The following is an 18,199-nucleotide window of genomic DNA, read 5'->3' as shown; positions in this document are numbered from 1 at the left end:
GGATAATCGACAACAAATTACATATATACCGTTATATATAGGCTACACGCTTTGTGGAAACACTTACTCAAATTACAGTTTTTCATTGTGACTACATTTCCCATTTGCCTTTAAATCCCAACATGCACGATGTCGTCACACACACGTAAGGTAACGTAGTCGCCTCACGTAATTTTCATTCAGGCAGCATTTGAATAAGGAAGATGGCGGCTGCAGCAGTGGTTGAGTTTCAGAGAGCCCAGTCTCTCATTAGCACGGACCGCAACGCCTCTATCGACATTCTCCACTCAATAGGTAAGTGTTCGTCCGAGGTTTGAGATGGACACTTTTGATACCGAAATAATGTCTCGGTCAGTGTTCAGGCGGCGCGGTTAGCATTCTAGCTAGTGGCGTTGAATAGCAAGAGCCGGCGGTGTGCCTTGCTGACTCACTGTTGAACGCTGGGTAACGGCAAATGCTAGTGGATTTTAGCTAGTTAGCTCGTTAGCACCTATGCTAACTCTAGGCCTGGGCGTGAAATGTGTTAGTAGTTTTCACAAATGTTACGTTTTTTGACTGTGTAATTGGGTATTGTGTTGCTGCGTCATTGACCACAGTTTATAATATAACTATCATTAGCTCAACTTAAGACTGTCATGTTAGCATGATTGCTGTTCAGGCTAACGTCTTTAGCTTGTTGTCAAAAGCCTTTAAACCATTTCGTCAACACAGTGAAAAGAAGCTTTCTGATTCAGTACAATAACAACTACCATTTTTTAATGTAATGGTTGCTAAATGGCCATGGTTTGTTTGTTATTTGTGGCGCATACACGATCTTATGGAAATTGCACAATAATTTAAGTTACTGTACACAGGTCTTACATTTCCTATAGGCATCACTGTCCTCAAATTGCCTTGTCACTTCTGTCCATTAGCTGTCAAACTATCCGGCTACATCTATTCATCCGCTCAAATAATTATGTCGTGACAAAGCATTGATTTTGTTCTCAGTAGTTTAGTTAATCATTTATAAGCAATTTGAGTACTTACAATTATATATAAGTTGTTCTTTCTAGCATAAAGCCAGACATTTGCTCATTCCACCTTTTTATTGGTGCAATTGTATTCAAGCCATGGAATACTCAGGATATAAAACAGTAAAACAATATACAGATGTAACGTTAAGGATTTGTCAACATGAAAGTTGGAGATCATACACCGATTATTTGGATTTGTCCAAAATGTAAGTCATACTGGGAGGGATTCATACAGAAATGTGTATTAAAGTTTGATTCCTTTTTTATTTCCTGACAAAGCAGCCATCTAAAATGAAGATTTGTAATTGTAAAATATGTGGGTTCTGGACTGATGTTCAGACATGGAAAGCTATTTAAAGAAAAAGGAATTTGGGTTAGGGTGACTAATGTAAAATGTGCTTACAATGAGTTGTTGTTTTCATCATCCATAATTGTCATAATAGTAAGTAGACCCAACATTAAGTTATATTGAGGTAATGCAAATAAAACAGATCTTATAGGATTAAAAACGGTATCAAAACAGAAGTGAGTAAGATCATGTTTAAAAGGCATTAAAAGTCAGAGACTCTCACTGATTAAATTAGTGTATCACTGTGGCACCCACACTGTTTATTTACCCATTGCATTAAGTTAGGATAGAATAAGTAAATTGGTTTCTGTTGTCAACTTGTTGTCTTTCTTTATCAGTGAGGAGAGATATCCAGGAGAACGATGAGGAAGCTGTCAGAGTTAAAGAGCAGAGCATCCTGGAGCTGGGGAGTCTGCTGGCCAAGACGGGACAGGCTGCCGGTAAGGATCAACTTTGATTTCCATTCTGTGTCTGTCTCTACTTAACCCAGAAACCTAATGGAACTTATTCTACGTTATGTATGCAATCTCTGAAATATTTCTCTCTCTTTACGTCTACAGAACTAGGTGGTCTGCTGAAATTTGTGAGGCCTTTCCTGATTTCCATCAGCAAGGCGAAGGCGGCCCGGCTGGTCCGCTCTCTGCTGGATCTCTTTCTCGACATGGAGGCAGCGACAGGACAGGAGGTGGAGCTGTGTCTTGAGTGCATTGAATGGGCCAAGACAGAGAAGAGAACCTTCCTACGACAGGCTCTGGAGGTAAAGAGGTCTAGAAAAACCTTGTGGGTGCTTTCTAATGGAATATATGACAATAGGGATGTTTTTCCTTTACCCATATAATTGGATATCACGAAAATATTATAATCAATGGTTTTGCAACAACTTATAGTGCACCAATTAGGCTCTTAAGTGTTTATTATTTGCCTTATCTTTGAGACCTTGATTGCTGATGAGGCAGAAAATGGGAAACAACCCCAGCTGATATATCCGTCCTCTCACCTTACCGTGATTAGCGCCAACACACAACACCTTTAATGATTAATGATAGTATAAACAAAAGCGATAGCCCCAAACATGAATAGCAGCTGTGAGAGGAATCACATTTAACATTTCCTGACTCAGGGAGTGGGAGACGCTTTGATTTCAAACATATTATGGTGGAGAAACTTGCTAAATGTAATAAAGCTTGTGACGAGTTGTAAACTTTGCATTACGAAAGTAAAAAACAAAAGATGCCAACACAGCTACTACACACTGCCATATACGATGACATCACCTTGCTTCATAGCAAAATGACTGCCAGCACACTCACAGCCAGGAATATCTGGAGCTTTTGGCTCAACAACATCTTTTATTACTACAATGTGGCCTACAAAGTGAAGAAGAAAACTATGTAATGAAAGTGGCATGTATGAGTAAGTGAAACCTGAGACGAGGGACGCTCTTAAGACAAGCCACGAGGACAAACATAAGTTATGTGATGGGAGTAATAAAAGAAAAAAAAAAGTTGAATACCATTCAGGAGTCCTCTTGTGATGTATTGGATAAGATTCAGCTTAAAATAGTTAAACACTGTCCTTCAACAGTAGCCTCAGCAGACAGTAATGTGATGCCGCTTCACAATTTTTCATAGATCTAGCTGCCGCCAGTAATTTAGCACGTTCCCAAACGGCTTAACATTTTTAAAAGGCCAGTATCTAAAACGTGCCTATTCCATCATGTGGGCCAACATGCCAGTAATATCATTTTGTGTGTAGAGCATGATCAACGACCAAACATCAGGTTCATGTTGGTTTCTACCTGCCCGGGGGCTTCAAATGAAAATGAGCTCTCAGCTTAATCTATATATGTATGGGATTTATGTTATTTAGTTTTGTTCCTGGCATTACATGTCATTAATATGCTTGTTACAATCTCGGTTTATATCAAGACACGGTGAATGTGTGGGAGTAGAGTTGTAGGGTTGAATGGGAAAACAAGCAAGATGTGTGGAATTTGAGGCCCATTAGGCTACTCTTCCTAGGCCTTTAAAAATATTCTGTAAAGATTAATAATTGCAATTATATGTTTTAGATTTTTACGGAATTATCTAAAATAAAAAAAGATGATCACAAACCAAGTTCAGACTTCTAAATGCCGAGTAGGTCAAAGTAATTTTTGGTGTAACATATATCCGAGAAGTGTGTTTTGTCCTTCTGGTCCATGCTGCATGTTGTGCCTTTAATATAAGGCAATATACTGGCACTGCTGCTGCCTGCTCGTCTAATGGCACACCTTGTTCTTTCAGGCTCGACTGATCGCACTCTATTTTGACACCAAAAGATACCCGGAGGCCTTGGCACTTGGTGAGTGTTTATGGAGACAAACCCTGTTTACCTTTTGCTTTAAAGGAAGCATATGTTCTCTGCTCCAGACACTGGATGGAAAGGCATGCATTGCCAAAAAGTGAAAAATCACCCAGAGGAACAAAAACTAAAAAGATATCCTCTCTAGTTGCAATGTTATTGTATTAAGTGTTAAAAAGTTGTGGTCCTTCTTGGAACATATGTGGTATATTGACTAGGGATGCCAGCGATTTATTCGATTATTCAAATATTCGTTACAGTCTCCATAATCGAAGATTATTTTTAAAATTCGATTTTATTTATATATTTTTTTATTAATATTTATGTTTTTTTTTTTTTCCTGGTTTGGTTTCAACCAAAATATAGACTAATGCTAATAATAGTAATAGTATTAATAATTGTAAATGACCATTGATCACACCACCAGTTTGTTTTACTGTAAACTTGGAGGCAGCGCAGAGTGCAGACTGCTGCTGCAGCCTGCTACACACCGACCCCCCCCCCCAACCACCCCCCTCCGTCACACGTGCGATTGATTTATTGGCGACAGAACAGTGAGAACACAACTAAAGATGAACAGAGCGGCACGTCCACAGAAGAGTTGAAACTACTTCGAACTGACAAGTGCAAATGAAGTCAAATGCAAGCTCTGCGAAAATACTTTTTTTCTCCCGGGGGGGGGGGGGGGGGGTCGAATAATCGATTAATATTCGCCAGGGCTGTCCGATTTTCGATTTTGATCATGGTCAGTTTCTGGCATCCCTAATATTGACATGTTTTAACTTACAATGAGAGGAGAAAGAAAAGCACATATCAGACTGTAGACTGACCCCCCAGCTGTTTACTGAGTTGTTGCAACAGTTAATGTGCATCACATTAACTTTGGTTTATTGTACTACCCACAGGCACCCAGTTGCTCCTGGAGCTGAAGAAGATGGATGACAAAGCTCTGCTGGTGGAGGTGCAGCTGCTGGAGAGTAAGACGTACCACGCTCTCAGTAACCTGCCCAAGGCCCGTGCTGCCCTCACCTCAGCCAGGACCACCGCCAACGGCATCTACTGCCCCCCCAAGCTCCAGGCCGCTCTGGACATGCAGTCAGGTCAGTGTTCAATAGGCTCACTTAATAAGATTACCTGGGCTAAGGTCTTCCCGTTTCAGTGTGTCTGTATGGGGAAACGTATACCAAATAAGAATGTTATTTTCTTGTGATATTTATGAATGCTAAATTACACAAATCAATTCCACAATAGGCAACCCTTGTTAACCGATCATTAAGCATTACAAAACAAGATTAGTGCCTTGTATGCAGGAGTGGTCTTCAAATAAATTGTTAAATGTTGGTAACATTTTAATAGAGAAATTGTGGGATGTTTTTGCACAGGTGTATTCAACTATTTTGTTCTTATTTAGCATGTTTTCATTATTATGGGGCCATAAGGTTTGTAGCAAGATGAGACAAACCCTATTGTCTACATTTTCTCTTTTCTGATAATCCCACTAGGGGGCGCCAGACAAGTCTGTAATATAACATTACATTATACAGCTCTGGAAAACAATTAAGAGACCACTGCAGCATTATCAGTTTCTCTGGTTTTTACTATTTATAGTTATGTGTTTTTAGTTTATTCTATAAACTACTGACAACATTTATCTCTGTAATTCAACAGACACTGGAAAGGAGTGGCTGCCATGCATGTACAGATTGAGATTGAATACAAATTAGGAGTGGTCTCCATGGTACTAGCGTACACTTAATTATGGTAGACATTCCTACAGGAGCAATTTTGGTAGACGCCCATTTAACCCCGGCACGCGTTCAAATTTTAAACAATGTTATTTCCAAAATACTTCAAATGGGTTAATATATAATTAGTATGATACAAAACCTTCTATGAAGCAACCCTTTGTTCTTTACAGCTGCTGGAAAAAAATATATCTTTGTTCTAGAGTGATTGAGTGTTCTTTTATGCTGATAACCATCTCAAAGTCACAGAGTTGTGATACTTGTGTTTAACAGTGAACGCAGACAAGCTGGGATAATATCACTTATTTATGACTATATAACACACAGTGAACAGGAAGGAGAGGCAGCTTGCAGCTAATTGTTTTGGAATTTCCAACATTATTTATTGCAATCTTGTCTGGTCAAAACCCAGTGAAAGCCAGCACACAGTGGTTTTAATATTTGTGTAATCGTACATACCAGCTACCCCCAGCGAGTTTCTCCAGATTTGTTGGTATTTCACATTTCACGATGTCAGAGTTGTTTGACAGACGGTAACTCACTGTCATGCTGTGTCCTCTGTGTTGCAGGGATCATCCACGCAGCTGAGGAGAAGGACTGGAAGACTGCTTACTCTTACTTCTTTGAGGCCTTCGAGGGCTACGACTCCATCAACAGCCCCAGAGCCGTCATATCACTCAAATACATGCTTCTGTGCAAAATTGTCCTCCAAGCGTAAGTAAATCTTAAAACGTGAATGAATTTCCATTACTTGCACACCCTCTTAGTCACTTTGAGTTATTACATTACTGACTTTTATCTCATTATGTTTATTTATCTGTTTCAGCCCAGAGGAGGTTCCAGCTCTGATCAGTGGTAAACTGGGCCTGCGATATACCGGCCGACAGGCAAGTGCTCACTTTTCTACTCATAGCAGATTGGGCTAAGCAGCAATGTCACTTTGTTCAACCTTACATTAAAAGTAGGATTAAGAATAAATGTGATGATGCATACTTTTGGGAAAAAAAGGAAATATAAGCCGTTTTTTTTCTGTTGCCTCTTTCATTCAAACAATTCTATGTTTTTTGTGTCTTGCAATGGAGCCTTTTTGAAGTTACATCTGGTTCTGTCTTGGTCTCCCTAAAATAAACTTGTTTAGTTCCCAGATATCTAGTTTTGTGGATGTAAACGTAATAATTGAATAACTTTCTGTAGAATAACATGTATCTTTTGTCTTTCCTCTTTTTAGACGGATGCATTGAAGTGTGTGGCCCAGGCCTGCAAGAACAGATCATTAGCAGACTTTGAAAAGGTAAGAACTCTTTCAGTCCTACCACATCTGTGTTAACGGTCCCATGTCATGCTTTTCCGGTTATTACCCGTCCCCTTGTGTGTTATGTAGCTTTTTCTGCATGTAAACGGTCTGCAGAGTCACAAACCCTCAAAGTACACCCTGTAGCGAGTAAATCTCTAACACAGAAAAGACCTGTCTATGCTGCCCCAGAACGCCTCGTTGGAGATTTCTCTTTTTCCATTTGTTTCTTCCTGGTCCTTTTGACGTAACGAAGTCCAAATGGACCAATCCGCGGAGCTCCGCACACACACACACACACTCACTCAGCCTTATCTTTTCTCAGCTGCGGTACACTAGGGATGGGAACGATTAATCGAATATTTGAATATTCGAAATTATTCAGGTATTCGAATAGGAGAATAGGAGTTATGAATATCTTTATTGTCATTTTTTTTTGGGGGAGGGGTGATTACATATTATCAAATGGAATAATTCAATGTATACGACAGTGCCATAGCTAAATGTGTTAGGTCTAAAGGTGTGTTTTGCTCCGCTCACCGGTCCCTCACAGCGGGCAGAGCTGCAGGTGCTGATCTCTCTCTCTCGCGTCCGGTTATACTTCACTCGCGTTTATGTCCAAATCCATCAGATCTAGCTAGTTCGAGCTAATGATATGGCTGCTGCCCCTCCCTACACGCAGATCACACCGACTCAAACCTCATCTTATGCCCAAATTCCAGCTGAGAGGGTCTTCTCTACAGCTGGCCTGATTTGTGAATCGCCTCCGCACCCGCCTCTCCCCTGAGTAGACATGCTCATATTCTTAAACAAGAATGAGTATTGAATAGCTGCATTCTGTGCATAGGCCCTGTTATAGGTTATTGATCTCTGTTGTGATAGGGTTACGTTACCCTAACCCGTTATGTTGTTCGTGTATGATCCCTCTTTCATTTAAAAAACAAGTTATGTTTTAAGCATGAAAGCTGTAGGCCTATAGCTGTCAACTGTTCAAACTGTGATCACCAGTTCAATACATTTGACAAATTGGACTTGGTTTCTATACTTATTTAAACATGTTTTTATTTTTTATTTTTTGTAAACATTTTTTATTATTTTATAGGATATGTACATTTCGGTTAATCGGTTAACCGTTTTTTTGGGGGTCGAATATTCGATTATACATTTGCTTTCAAATTCCCATCCCTACGTACGTACGTACGTACGTACGTACACACACACACACACACGGAGCTCAGGCTGTGTGTGTGTGTACGTACGTACGTACGTACGTACGTACGTACGTACGTACGTACGTACGTACGTACACACACACACACACACACGGAGCTCAGGCTGTGTGTGTGTGTACGTACGTACGTACGTACGTACGTACGTACACACACACACACACGGAGCTCAGGCTGTGTGTGTGTGTGTGTGCTCAGGCTGAGCTCCTCGCTGTCTCGCAGACCCCACGCAGCAACCAGGAAACGACACCAGTAATCCAGCTCACACTGTCCGCTCCTCGAGCCTCAAAGGGCGGAGCAGCGAGCCCCGCAACGTCCCGCCAACACGGCACCCAGACCCCACGCAGCATTCTCATCTGTTTGTCATTACTGGTGTCATTTTCTGGTTGCTAACAAACGCCATTGTAAAACATAATCACTGATGTTCCGCTGTAACGGTGGTGGACTCATCAGAACAGAGTGGGCGAGCTGACCAATGTGATTTTGGAACATTGAACAATGTAAATCTATTCTAGTAGACCTCAACAATGGAATTATGATCAGTAGAAATGGCCATGACATGGGACCTTTAACGGATGTTGATGCAGATGGGGCATGAACATCTTCATTTAGCCTTCTGCTCTCGTTTCCTTTTAAGATCCTGGTCCTTTTGCATTTTGTCCCTCACTGTTAGTTTGGATGATAATACCTGCTGATAATATAATGGCCAATTGAAGTTGTTGTTAAACTGAATGGTGTGCATGTTGCAGGCCCTCACAGAGTACAGAGCCGAGCTGAGGGACGACCCCATCATCACCACTCACCTGGCCACGCTGTACGACAACCTGCTGGAGCAGAACCTCATCCGAGTCATTGAACCCTTCTCCAGAGTACAGGTAAGTCCCTGCTAGGCTTATACACTTGAGCCGTTGCTGCATTTGTTACCAATTCCTACATTTGAACTTTTTCCTGTATATCATACAGTTGCATTCTTTCCATATTATAGGCTGACTGTGGGAATCTACCACTGTACTTATTCCTCATCATTGTTTAATGAAATTAATGATTTGATGTTCTCTCCTTCTGTTTTCAGATAGAACACATATCCGGTCTTATCAAACTGTCTAAGGTATGTATATGTGCAGTTAAGAAATGTTTCCTGAGAGTTACAATCATCATTTACAGCTCTTTGAAATGAGGGTTTCATTATTCCTTTCTCTCTTTTTTTATAGGGGGATGTTGAGAGGAAATTATCGCAGATGATTCTGGATACAAAGTTTCACGGTAATAGAAATTGCCGGGTATAAAACATGTACACCTAAAGAATGGAGCAATAGTATATTCAGTGTAGTGTCTAATGTTTTTGTGACATATCTTTGTGCAGGAATCCTGGACCAAGGAGAAGGGGTCTTGATCATTTTCGACGAGCCCCCTGTGGACAAAACATACGGAGCGGCATTGGAAACAATTCAGAACATGAGCAAAGTTGTGGATTCACTTTACAACAAAGCCAAGAAGTTGACATAGGTAAAGAAATAAATCTCATTTTGAAAAAAAATCATTGTTTTCGAGCTCGTTCTTTAGTCTTAACAATACACTTGTCTTTCATCCTCAGAGCAGATAGCCACGGCAGTGCGATGGAGGGACAGTGTGTGTTTGACCAGCGTGTGTAACATTTTAAGAAGGGGGACAAGGGAGAGCGACAAAAGGGTCCCACAAACTGCATCAAACAGGATTCCCCCCATCAAACTCCCCCTTCCTCTCCCCTCAATGGACAATTTCATCACTTCTCTTGTTTGTTTTCTTCCTCTTTAATTTTGATATCTCTTCAGGATTCTGTATAACACTCAGCGGCCAAATCAGGCCATCAGGGAATATTGTACAACCACAATAAAAAGATAAAAAAGGTTTAAGAATACATATACGTTTATATCTGCTTTAAGGTCGGGTTAACTAGCCTTAAGCTGCCTCCAAGGTGCATCGCTGACCTCTGCGGCTCAGACTCTGCTACCAACTGAAAACCAGTCTTTCTTCTTCTCCATTACTTTCAGAAGCACACTGCTCAGTTTTTAAAAGGTTGGGATACTCCTTGGAATACTGAATTTTGGTCGAAGAGCTCCCCCTCATTTATTACTTTTCCCTTTCCATATCAATGCCAACAGTTAAGTCACCACTGTATTTCAGATGTGTATTAAACTCACTTTATTTGTTTTCCGTTTTTGTGTTTTTTGTTTTAAGAAAAAAAGAATTTGGATAGTTGCCACATGCCCGCCCACCCTGGTTATGTTAGTCTTAAGATCAGACAGGATGCCATTTCACCACCAGTGCCACTTTTTGGGCGCTTCTGTTTTGCCTCAGTGTTTGGGTGCAATATGAAATCTGAAGAGGTGGAGATGTATTCATCGCCTCTGAGTTCCCCCTGAGTGAGAAATTCTCCATTATTAGTTCCTAGCACTAGTGTGGAATGCTAGTAACCAAACAATTTGTATGGGTTTGATTTGGATTTGATTTTTTTTTTTTTATGTTTAACTCTTATAAAGACATTTTCAAAATAAATATTTTGTATTTTAAGATTTTTGTCTGGTCTTTTGCAAAAATAATATGCTGATGCTGATTTGACTCTTAACTATCACCGGCCACTCAGCGATGGTATTTATTTTACAGTATGAAGGTGAGAAGACTGGGGGTTTGCATGTTGGAGAGAGTCTGAAATGTGCTCAATAGGGGCCGGGATTAGGTTAGTTTAACCAGAGGACAATTCACAGGGAAGGACATAAACAATTCATCAATAATTCATAGTAAGAAAATACAAGATACTTTCTGCTGCTGCTATTTGTCAGTATTTTGAAAAAGTAACTTTACATGAAGGGCATTAAATCAATTAAACTGAGTTTCTGGATTGTTTTATTTTGTTTTTTTTACACCAACAGGATGATTTCTCCAACCCATTTTGTCAAACTTGGCTTCAGACCTTTTCTTTTTATAACACTTTAAAACCAAGTTAGTCACAAGAGTTAAAGGAGCATCTGTGAACATCACCAATAAAATAAAAATCTATTTATCAAAACTGATAGATGTTTTTATTTCAACACTGTTGAAACTATTGCCACAAAATGCAGGATATGTTTATTTACCTCTGAAGACATTCATATTAACGCACAAGCCTTAAGAAAAATACTTATTTTTTGTACAGGTTTCACTCTTTAATACATTTGCAAAATGTATCTCAAGAAGATATATAAACAATGACAATTTGGCAAAACGTTTTGATTTCCTTGATGCATGTAGTGCTTTTCAAGGTAATTAGTATGAATAATGTTGATGGGACACCTCCTTAATCCTATTCTCTTTTAGATATTCATGAGGAAGCACCTACACCTCTTTCCGCTATACATAATTAACAAGGTGATATGAAATAAAGACAACATCCCTTTGAAAAGGTCACATATCGCTCTATTGTGATGTGTTGTATGTAGAGAGAAGTGTTTTCCTACTGCAGAGTCAGCTGAGGAAAGAGGTGAAGTGCGCATCTACTCATCTGACTTCCCTACGTTTCCTGTGCGTGATGACATCATCTGCGTCAACAGGTCCCGCCTCTCCGAACGTCACTTTCTCAGTTGTGCAGTTGTTCTGTCAGCGGAACGTTTCTGCTGAATTGCACTTGAACCGGAGTTTTAAAAAAAAAGCACAAAGATGACCGACCGGGTGAGTTTCTTTGAAGCAAATATGACAATTTCAACACAACACGAACAGAAACAAGTGAATACTTAACCTAACGTGGACTTGAGGAACGAGAAGCTTTGTTTGTACACGTAAAGTGAGCCAGCACAGCACTTAGCCTGTGTGGCAGAGTCAGATGTCATTCAAAACTTCGTAGCCCGGAAGTGGAATGGAGTATCTTATGACCACTGCTAGCATGTAGTGCTATCACTGATGTTGTTCTAGATAGCCTATAACTTCATATAAGTATCAGCCACAAAGCTGCTAGTCTCGCAAAATGTATGGTCAATATGTACTTTGATGGAAACAAATGATACAGCTCCGTATGAAAGGCTAAACCAATGATTGCATGAAGGAAGTGTTGCTGTATTTAATAAAAGGAACCAGAAGTGCAGTAAGATTAATCGAATTTGTTTTGAATAGTCAACTTACTACCTATAGCAGTGGCCATTTTTAAAGTAGCTGCAGTGTACAGAAAGTCGCAGTGTTTTTAAAATGACTCTATGCCGCAGTCTACGCATACGTTTCAGTTTATTAGCTGCAGACCCAGTGGTGTAAAGTAACTAAGTACATTTACTCAAGTAATGTACTTGAGCTACTTGTACATTACTTGAGTATTTCCATTTTATGCTACTTTTGTACCTCTACTCCACTACAATTCAGAGATAAATAGTGTACTTTTACTCCACAACATTAACGTAGTACCTTTAGTTACTTTGCTGTTAACGATACAAAATATGATCAGTACTTAAATAACACTTTAGTTACATCTAAATTAAATTCACAAGCTACCCAGCATTAAATGAAGTATTTAAAGTTAGTTACTCCTTTACCAGCTGTGATAATCATATTAATACTTCAATAATTATAATAAAAACATGTCATATGATTCTGAAATGGGCCAATCTGCATAATGAGAAGTATTACTTTTGGTACTTTAAGTATATTTATATGCCAATACTGTTTTACTTTTACTTGAATAACATTTGAATGCAGGAATTTTACTTATTCCTACACTCTGGTACTTCTACTTTTACTCAAGTAAATCTCCCACGTCTGTGTACACCTAGTTGAAAGTGAAATGGTTGCAGTTGTTGCAGTCTATTACCGGCATGGATATTTCTAAATTTTCTCGCTTGCATAACATAATAAAGTATATATTTAAGTGTTTAGGACTGACACAACAAGATATTAAAAGACTTCACCTTGGACTGTAAGGAAATAGGATGGAGAGGTTGCACTATTTTGGAGACCAAACCATTAACAGATGATCTAGCAAATAATCACCAGAATGTTCAACAATTTAAATCATATTTAGTTCAGCCAACAGTCTAAAATCCCCCCAAACAATCAGTTTGATATCACAGAAGGCTAATAAAAACAGGTAGTATTAATGTAAGAGAAGCTAGAGCCAATACATTCTTGACACCTGTGTTTAATAGAAGTAACAGAAACAATTTATTGACAATTAAAATGAGTGCTGCAGGATTATTATTTTTTTAGATGGGGTTGAAACTGGTTTGAGAAAAAATGCAAGCCATTCAGATTTCCCCCTGCCTTTGTCACATGAAGGTTCATTAGAATAAACTGCCTCCCATCTTAGAATCTCCCAAAGCTTAAATACTTCCTTTGTAGAAATGCACCACTAAGTGTGTTAGACAGAGGGGGAAACATGTATATTCAGACAGACCATATCAGTCAAATCATTTAGATTTGTTTTACATTAAAAGCATTTAATAATGTCCTAGTAGAAACCAAATATGTAAGTATGAACTACAAAATTGCATAATATATCCCCTTATTTGTCTCTGTTGGAAGCAAGATCCAAAAACCCACATGCAATTTTCTGCTTTATAGCATAATGAAACTGAGAAAAAAGAGGGCACAAAATTGGATATTGCTGAAATGATCATAAACTGAAAAACATGAATCGCCATAAGCTTGATTTGGGTCACTTTCATGCTTGATAAAGTTGAGAAAACAAGTCAATTTAAATTCAGTATGTCCACTGTCTGCAGAACATAATGGTTTCCCTACTTGAGCAGGATTGCATTTCTCAGACCCAATTGTTCCACATTATTGACCATCCCTGCAGTTCATTGAAATATATAGGAAAGACAAAAGGAAACATTTATTCACTCTATTCAAGCAAATACAATGGCTGTAAACCACTTGGACATTACCAATGAAAGCCAGTAGAATACATCAGCAATACACAGAGGAAGCTGAGCGTACACTCCACACACAGGCACTTGACATTTAAAAAAAGAACAGAGTAAGAATTTAAGGAGCATCAGACCTCTCTGGAAGTTTCCAGTGTGCTTAAGCTCTCAGGAGGCTTTAGCAGTGTAAAGAGATCACCATAGCAACATGCGTGTAATGGAGGTTTTGCAAGCATGATCTCTGAGCTAGAGGGGATTGGATGCAAAGTCACAAGCGTGTTGAGCTACAAAAGATCCATGCATACCAACTGTAAACACGGTGAATTGTTTTCCGTAACAGTCCAAAATAGAGTGCTGTAGGGACGGTGTATTTCTGTAGGCCAACCAGGAAGTTAGCATCACCCTGGGTCTATCAACAAAAAGTCAATAGGATTATTCCCTTGGATTATTGTGGAAAAAAGCTCTGTTGCATTCATGAGCGGGAAAAAGACGTGGGGCCTTTTAATGATTTTGCAACTAAAGTACACGCTTTATATTATTTGGTTTTGTCCAGTAAGATGTTCTTTACAAATGGACATAGCGTTAATGCAATCGACAGAAGTCAAAAGCTAACGCTATAAATGAACTACAGTACGCTCGCACAACTTCAACATAAACACCACTAGTTTATCATCTTTGCGCTTTTGAGTTTTAAGGGCCCTGACAACCTCTGTAGTCTCATTTAGCCACTTGCCAACAGCCTTTTTTCAATTGAATAAATAGTTTAAATTCAGGAGTGGATGTATTTCCTGATGTATTGATGTGATAGAACAAAACGTGTCATGTCTTAAGCTTGTATGAACCACAGACCTTATTTTAAAGATCTTACCCAGTGTGCGAAATACGTCCGGGGGAGCTCGACCCCCCTGTTAACACCTGAGCCCCCATGAAAGCCTCAACAGCTACATTTGAGGGGGGTCTCAAATTATAATATTTATTTGCCACTTGCAATGGTCACTAACATGTTTTTAAGCTTACTATGCCCAGTATTCACAATTCAAAACATGTATTCACAAATATCTTCTATTTTGGCTTCAAAAGCATTTCCTCGCATAGAATCGAAAACAGACGGCTCTTTAACGGTCGCGTATTCATTCATTCATATGAACGTCAGAATATAGAATTATTTGACGGCACCCCTGAAGACACCAGACGGTCCCCCGGTTGAGAAACGCTGCTATAGACTACTGATTGTCTTGGCTTGCATCCATGGAATATTGTATAGGAGGCCTACTGCATATTGAGAAATCTTCGACCGGTATATTGCGCAATAAACGGGAGATGGGGACCCCCCCCGATTATTGACGGGTATTTCGCACACTGATCTTACCTAATACCTATTAAAATAAATAACTGACTTCAAAACAAGAGAACAGGAAGTGCAAAAAATGCTGGCTCATTTCCAGGTTTGACCACTCAATACTGCAGCACTTTAAACTAGCTTTCACGTATAGCATCACAGATGCTAGCAAATAAAAAAACAACTTCTTCTAACCAAAACGTATTAATCATATGATTGCTACTTAGTTGAAAGAAAATATCTTACAGCTTTCAAAACCTTAAATCATTGAAATACTGTCAACAGAGACTACCTCCCCAGTCGAGTCACTGTTAACATTTCTCTGCTCTCTTTCCAGTTCATGCAAGCGGCTCGGTGCCCTACAGACGAGCTATCACTGACCAACTGTGCCGTCATCAATGACAAGGAGCCACAGTTTGAACAGTGAGTAGGAACATCTGGAAAAACAGTAACATCTGGGTTGCTATCTCTACTGTATATCACGTTGAATCCTTTGTTCTATTTTTATCTCAATACAGACATGTGACTGTGCGCAATGTAGCCCACATGTACGTGTTCACCTTGAGGAAGCATCCCAGTGTTAACGCCGGGACCATCGCCTTCAGCCTGCCACAGGTACGCCTCACTATTTAATGGCAACATGTTGCCTGCCACATGGTTACTGTGTTGCCTGAGGGTGGCTGTGCATTGCTGCTGAACTGTATTCTGCAGAATGAATCTAAAATATATTGATTTTGTGGGGGGAAATAATAACAATGATTAATTTGACATACTGTAGCTAACCATTTATCTCAGTTGCTTGATGTTACTTGTAGAATAAAATAAATATTAGTCTCATTTAGCATTTTAACTGGGGATTTCCTTAACAAAGCACTGTTCAACACTTGCATGGAGTTGAAAGCTGCAAAATGTATTCAAATATCAGTTTTGCAAACATTATATTATCTTTTTTGTTTTAAACTTGATATCAATATGTGACCTCATATACTCTCTTGTGTGTTTTGCTGTGCGCTCTCTGCTCGGACTTCTCTGTTTGTCTCAATCTGTGTGTTACTGCTTCTTCCTTTTTTGCCTCGCCTTTCTCTGCCTGCTCTTCCGCCGTCTTTAAGGCAGCCACAACGGCACACAGGTACTACTGTAACCTCCTCAACACGGTCTTATTTTACCTCAATAATTCAATAAACACTATATATTGGTTGATTGGCTTATAATTTGACATGACTGCCATCATTGGTCCCCATGTCAGAAACCCAGCTTGTGTGAAATGTCAACAGGCGAATAAAGATGTGTTGTGAAATAAGACCAAGTTGCAGAGGAACGTTACACTGATGTTTCTAAAACACGTCAAGTATAAAGTATAGCTTAAAGTGGACCTATCATGCTATATTTGAATAATATAGTGTAGGACCATACCTATATAAGGCATATTTATACTTTTACTTTTACTTTTTTGTTCAAAATACCAAACAGATCATGCATTTTAGCCATGCCTCATTTTGCTCAATTTGAAATTTTTTAGCTCTGTATTTGCAAGGGCTGATTCAGTGAGAACAGCACCATCTACTGGCCTGGCATATGTACTACAGCGTCTCCAGCGCTTTCGAACGGCAATGGCCGTGGCGGTCTCCTCCTGATTGGTGGAGTTGGCCCAATAGCCGTAGCGCCACCGTCCTGACGTCAGGACAGTGTTCAAATCTGGATCAGTTTTTATCAGATCCGTTGCAGCCCCTTTTTTAGAGATTTGGGTATGGAGGAAAATAGAGAGGGTTGTGTTTTCTGACACTTGGTGAGTTCCCTGGAACACCGGGGACACATATTCATGTTTAAAAGACGTACAAAAGTGCATTTTGCATGATAGGTCCCCTTTAAATCTTCTGGAAAATCTAGTTTCCTTGTTTATGGCAAAATGGTAAAAAATTGCCTTTTTTCTTTGGCAATATTGTGTCTTAATACAAAAAGAAAAAGACGAGACATGCTTCTAAATGAATCACTTGCTTTTCTTCTAAACAGAGAAAATGGGCCGGCCTATCGATTGGACAAGAGGTTAAAGGTAGGCTTCATGTTTATAGCATAAAACTGCTACTTTTTTTGATTATTCCAATCCCAAACAAATCACACAAAAAGACCAAAACCAGCAATGAAGCTTTACTGTTAATAAGCCATACTTGCACTGGGTAATATGTTCCTTTATCACCATGAACACATACTGTAGACTCCATGCTACATACACTGTCATGCATCGATTAATAGTCACTATAGCATCAAATGTATTCAAGTATTTGTTTCCCAAGAGAAACACTACCGTATTTCTTTCTGTTTAAGTAATGCTACCAAAAATGTTGCTAAAAACTACAGTGACCAGATGTTGACAGAACCGTTATAAATTGGGATAATGCTTTGTTTATGACCCACTTTAACAATTTACAGTTGGCACAAATGGTCTAAGAGATGGGTACCAATGATAAGTATTGGGACACTGTTGGTCTTTTCATGGAATTGACTTAATAACTAAATTATATACATTTCCTTGAAATCTGCGTCTTCATGTGTCTTTCCCAACTGAAGACATCACAGTTAATCTACTGCGCTTATAGACTATATTTAAAAAGGTGTTGCTGTTGGTAACAGGGTATCCTTGCCTCACAGACTTCTGATTGTTCCACCACGGCCTTTCAGCCTTTTGTAATGACTGTCATTCATTTGTCATCTTTTGACGAGACGGTCTTTCTCTTTTATCACAAAATATCTTTTGAGTCACAGACACCTGGCTGCAGTAGAAACATTATATACCAACCCTTGCCCTCAGACTACTTCCATGTGACTGACTTTAAAGGCTGCAGTCTGTGAAACGTCTCACCGTGCTGACTTGTGACGGTCATATTCTTCACATTACTAATTAAACGTTGGCTTAGGGGTTTGAGCTTTTATTCAGGTGTCATGAGCGGTGGATTGAACATGCTTTACCCAGCGCAGGGAGAGACGGTAGAACAATATGAGCAGGTGGTGTCACCGCACAGCTGGCCAGC

General features: G+C 39.4%; 2 protein-coding genes across 3 annotated transcripts in view; both read left to right on the top strand.

Moving 5' to 3' along the window:
• The first annotated feature begins 158 nt into the window (after positions 1-158).
• Positions 159-10,523, top strand: psmd11b (proteasome 26S subunit, non-ATPase 11b). Of its 2 annotated transcripts, none has more exons than XM_034119726.1 (13): positions 159-294; positions 1,704-1,805; positions 1,926-2,122; positions 3,651-3,708; positions 4,614-4,808; positions 6,023-6,167; positions 6,280-6,340; positions 6,682-6,744; positions 8,723-8,848; positions 9,046-9,081; positions 9,185-9,236; positions 9,337-9,479; positions 9,573-10,523. In XM_034119726.1, exons 1-12 carry the CDS (start codon positions 204-206, stop codon positions 9,477-9,479), a joined length of 1,269 nt encoding a protein of 422 aa, XP_033975617.1. In that variant the 5' UTR covers positions 159-203; the 3' UTR covers positions 9,573-10,523. The 2 variants fall into 2 exon arrangements, with proteins under 2 accessions (XP_033975617.1, XP_033975616.1); XM_034119725.1 differs by having other exon boundaries at positions 9,568-10,523.
• A 1,009-nt stretch (positions 10,524-11,532) lies between these two features.
• The window catches only part of LOC117473722 (vesicle-fusing ATPase-like), a 30,595-nt gene continuing 23,928 nt past the window's right edge, over positions 11,533-18,199 (top strand). Inside the window, exons 1-4 of the mRNA XM_034119490.1 lie at positions 11,533-11,657; positions 15,511-15,596; positions 15,692-15,788; positions 17,184-17,223. Coding sequence (XP_033975381.1) covers positions 11,646-11,657; positions 15,511-15,596; positions 15,692-15,788; positions 17,184-17,223 — 235 coding nt within the window. The 5' untranslated portion in view covers positions 11,533-11,645. The remainder of the gene's footprint in view (positions 11,658-15,510; positions 15,597-15,691; positions 15,789-17,183; positions 17,224-18,199) is intronic.

This window comes from Trematomus bernacchii, unplaced genomic scaffold (assembly GCF_902827165.1).
Source record: "Trematomus bernacchii unplaced genomic scaffold, fTreBer1.1, whole genome shotgun sequence".
NCBI classification, from domain to species: Eukaryota; Metazoa; Chordata; class Actinopteri; order Perciformes; family Nototheniidae; genus Trematomus; species Trematomus bernacchii.
This window is presented reverse-complemented; position numbering and strand designations above follow the sequence as displayed.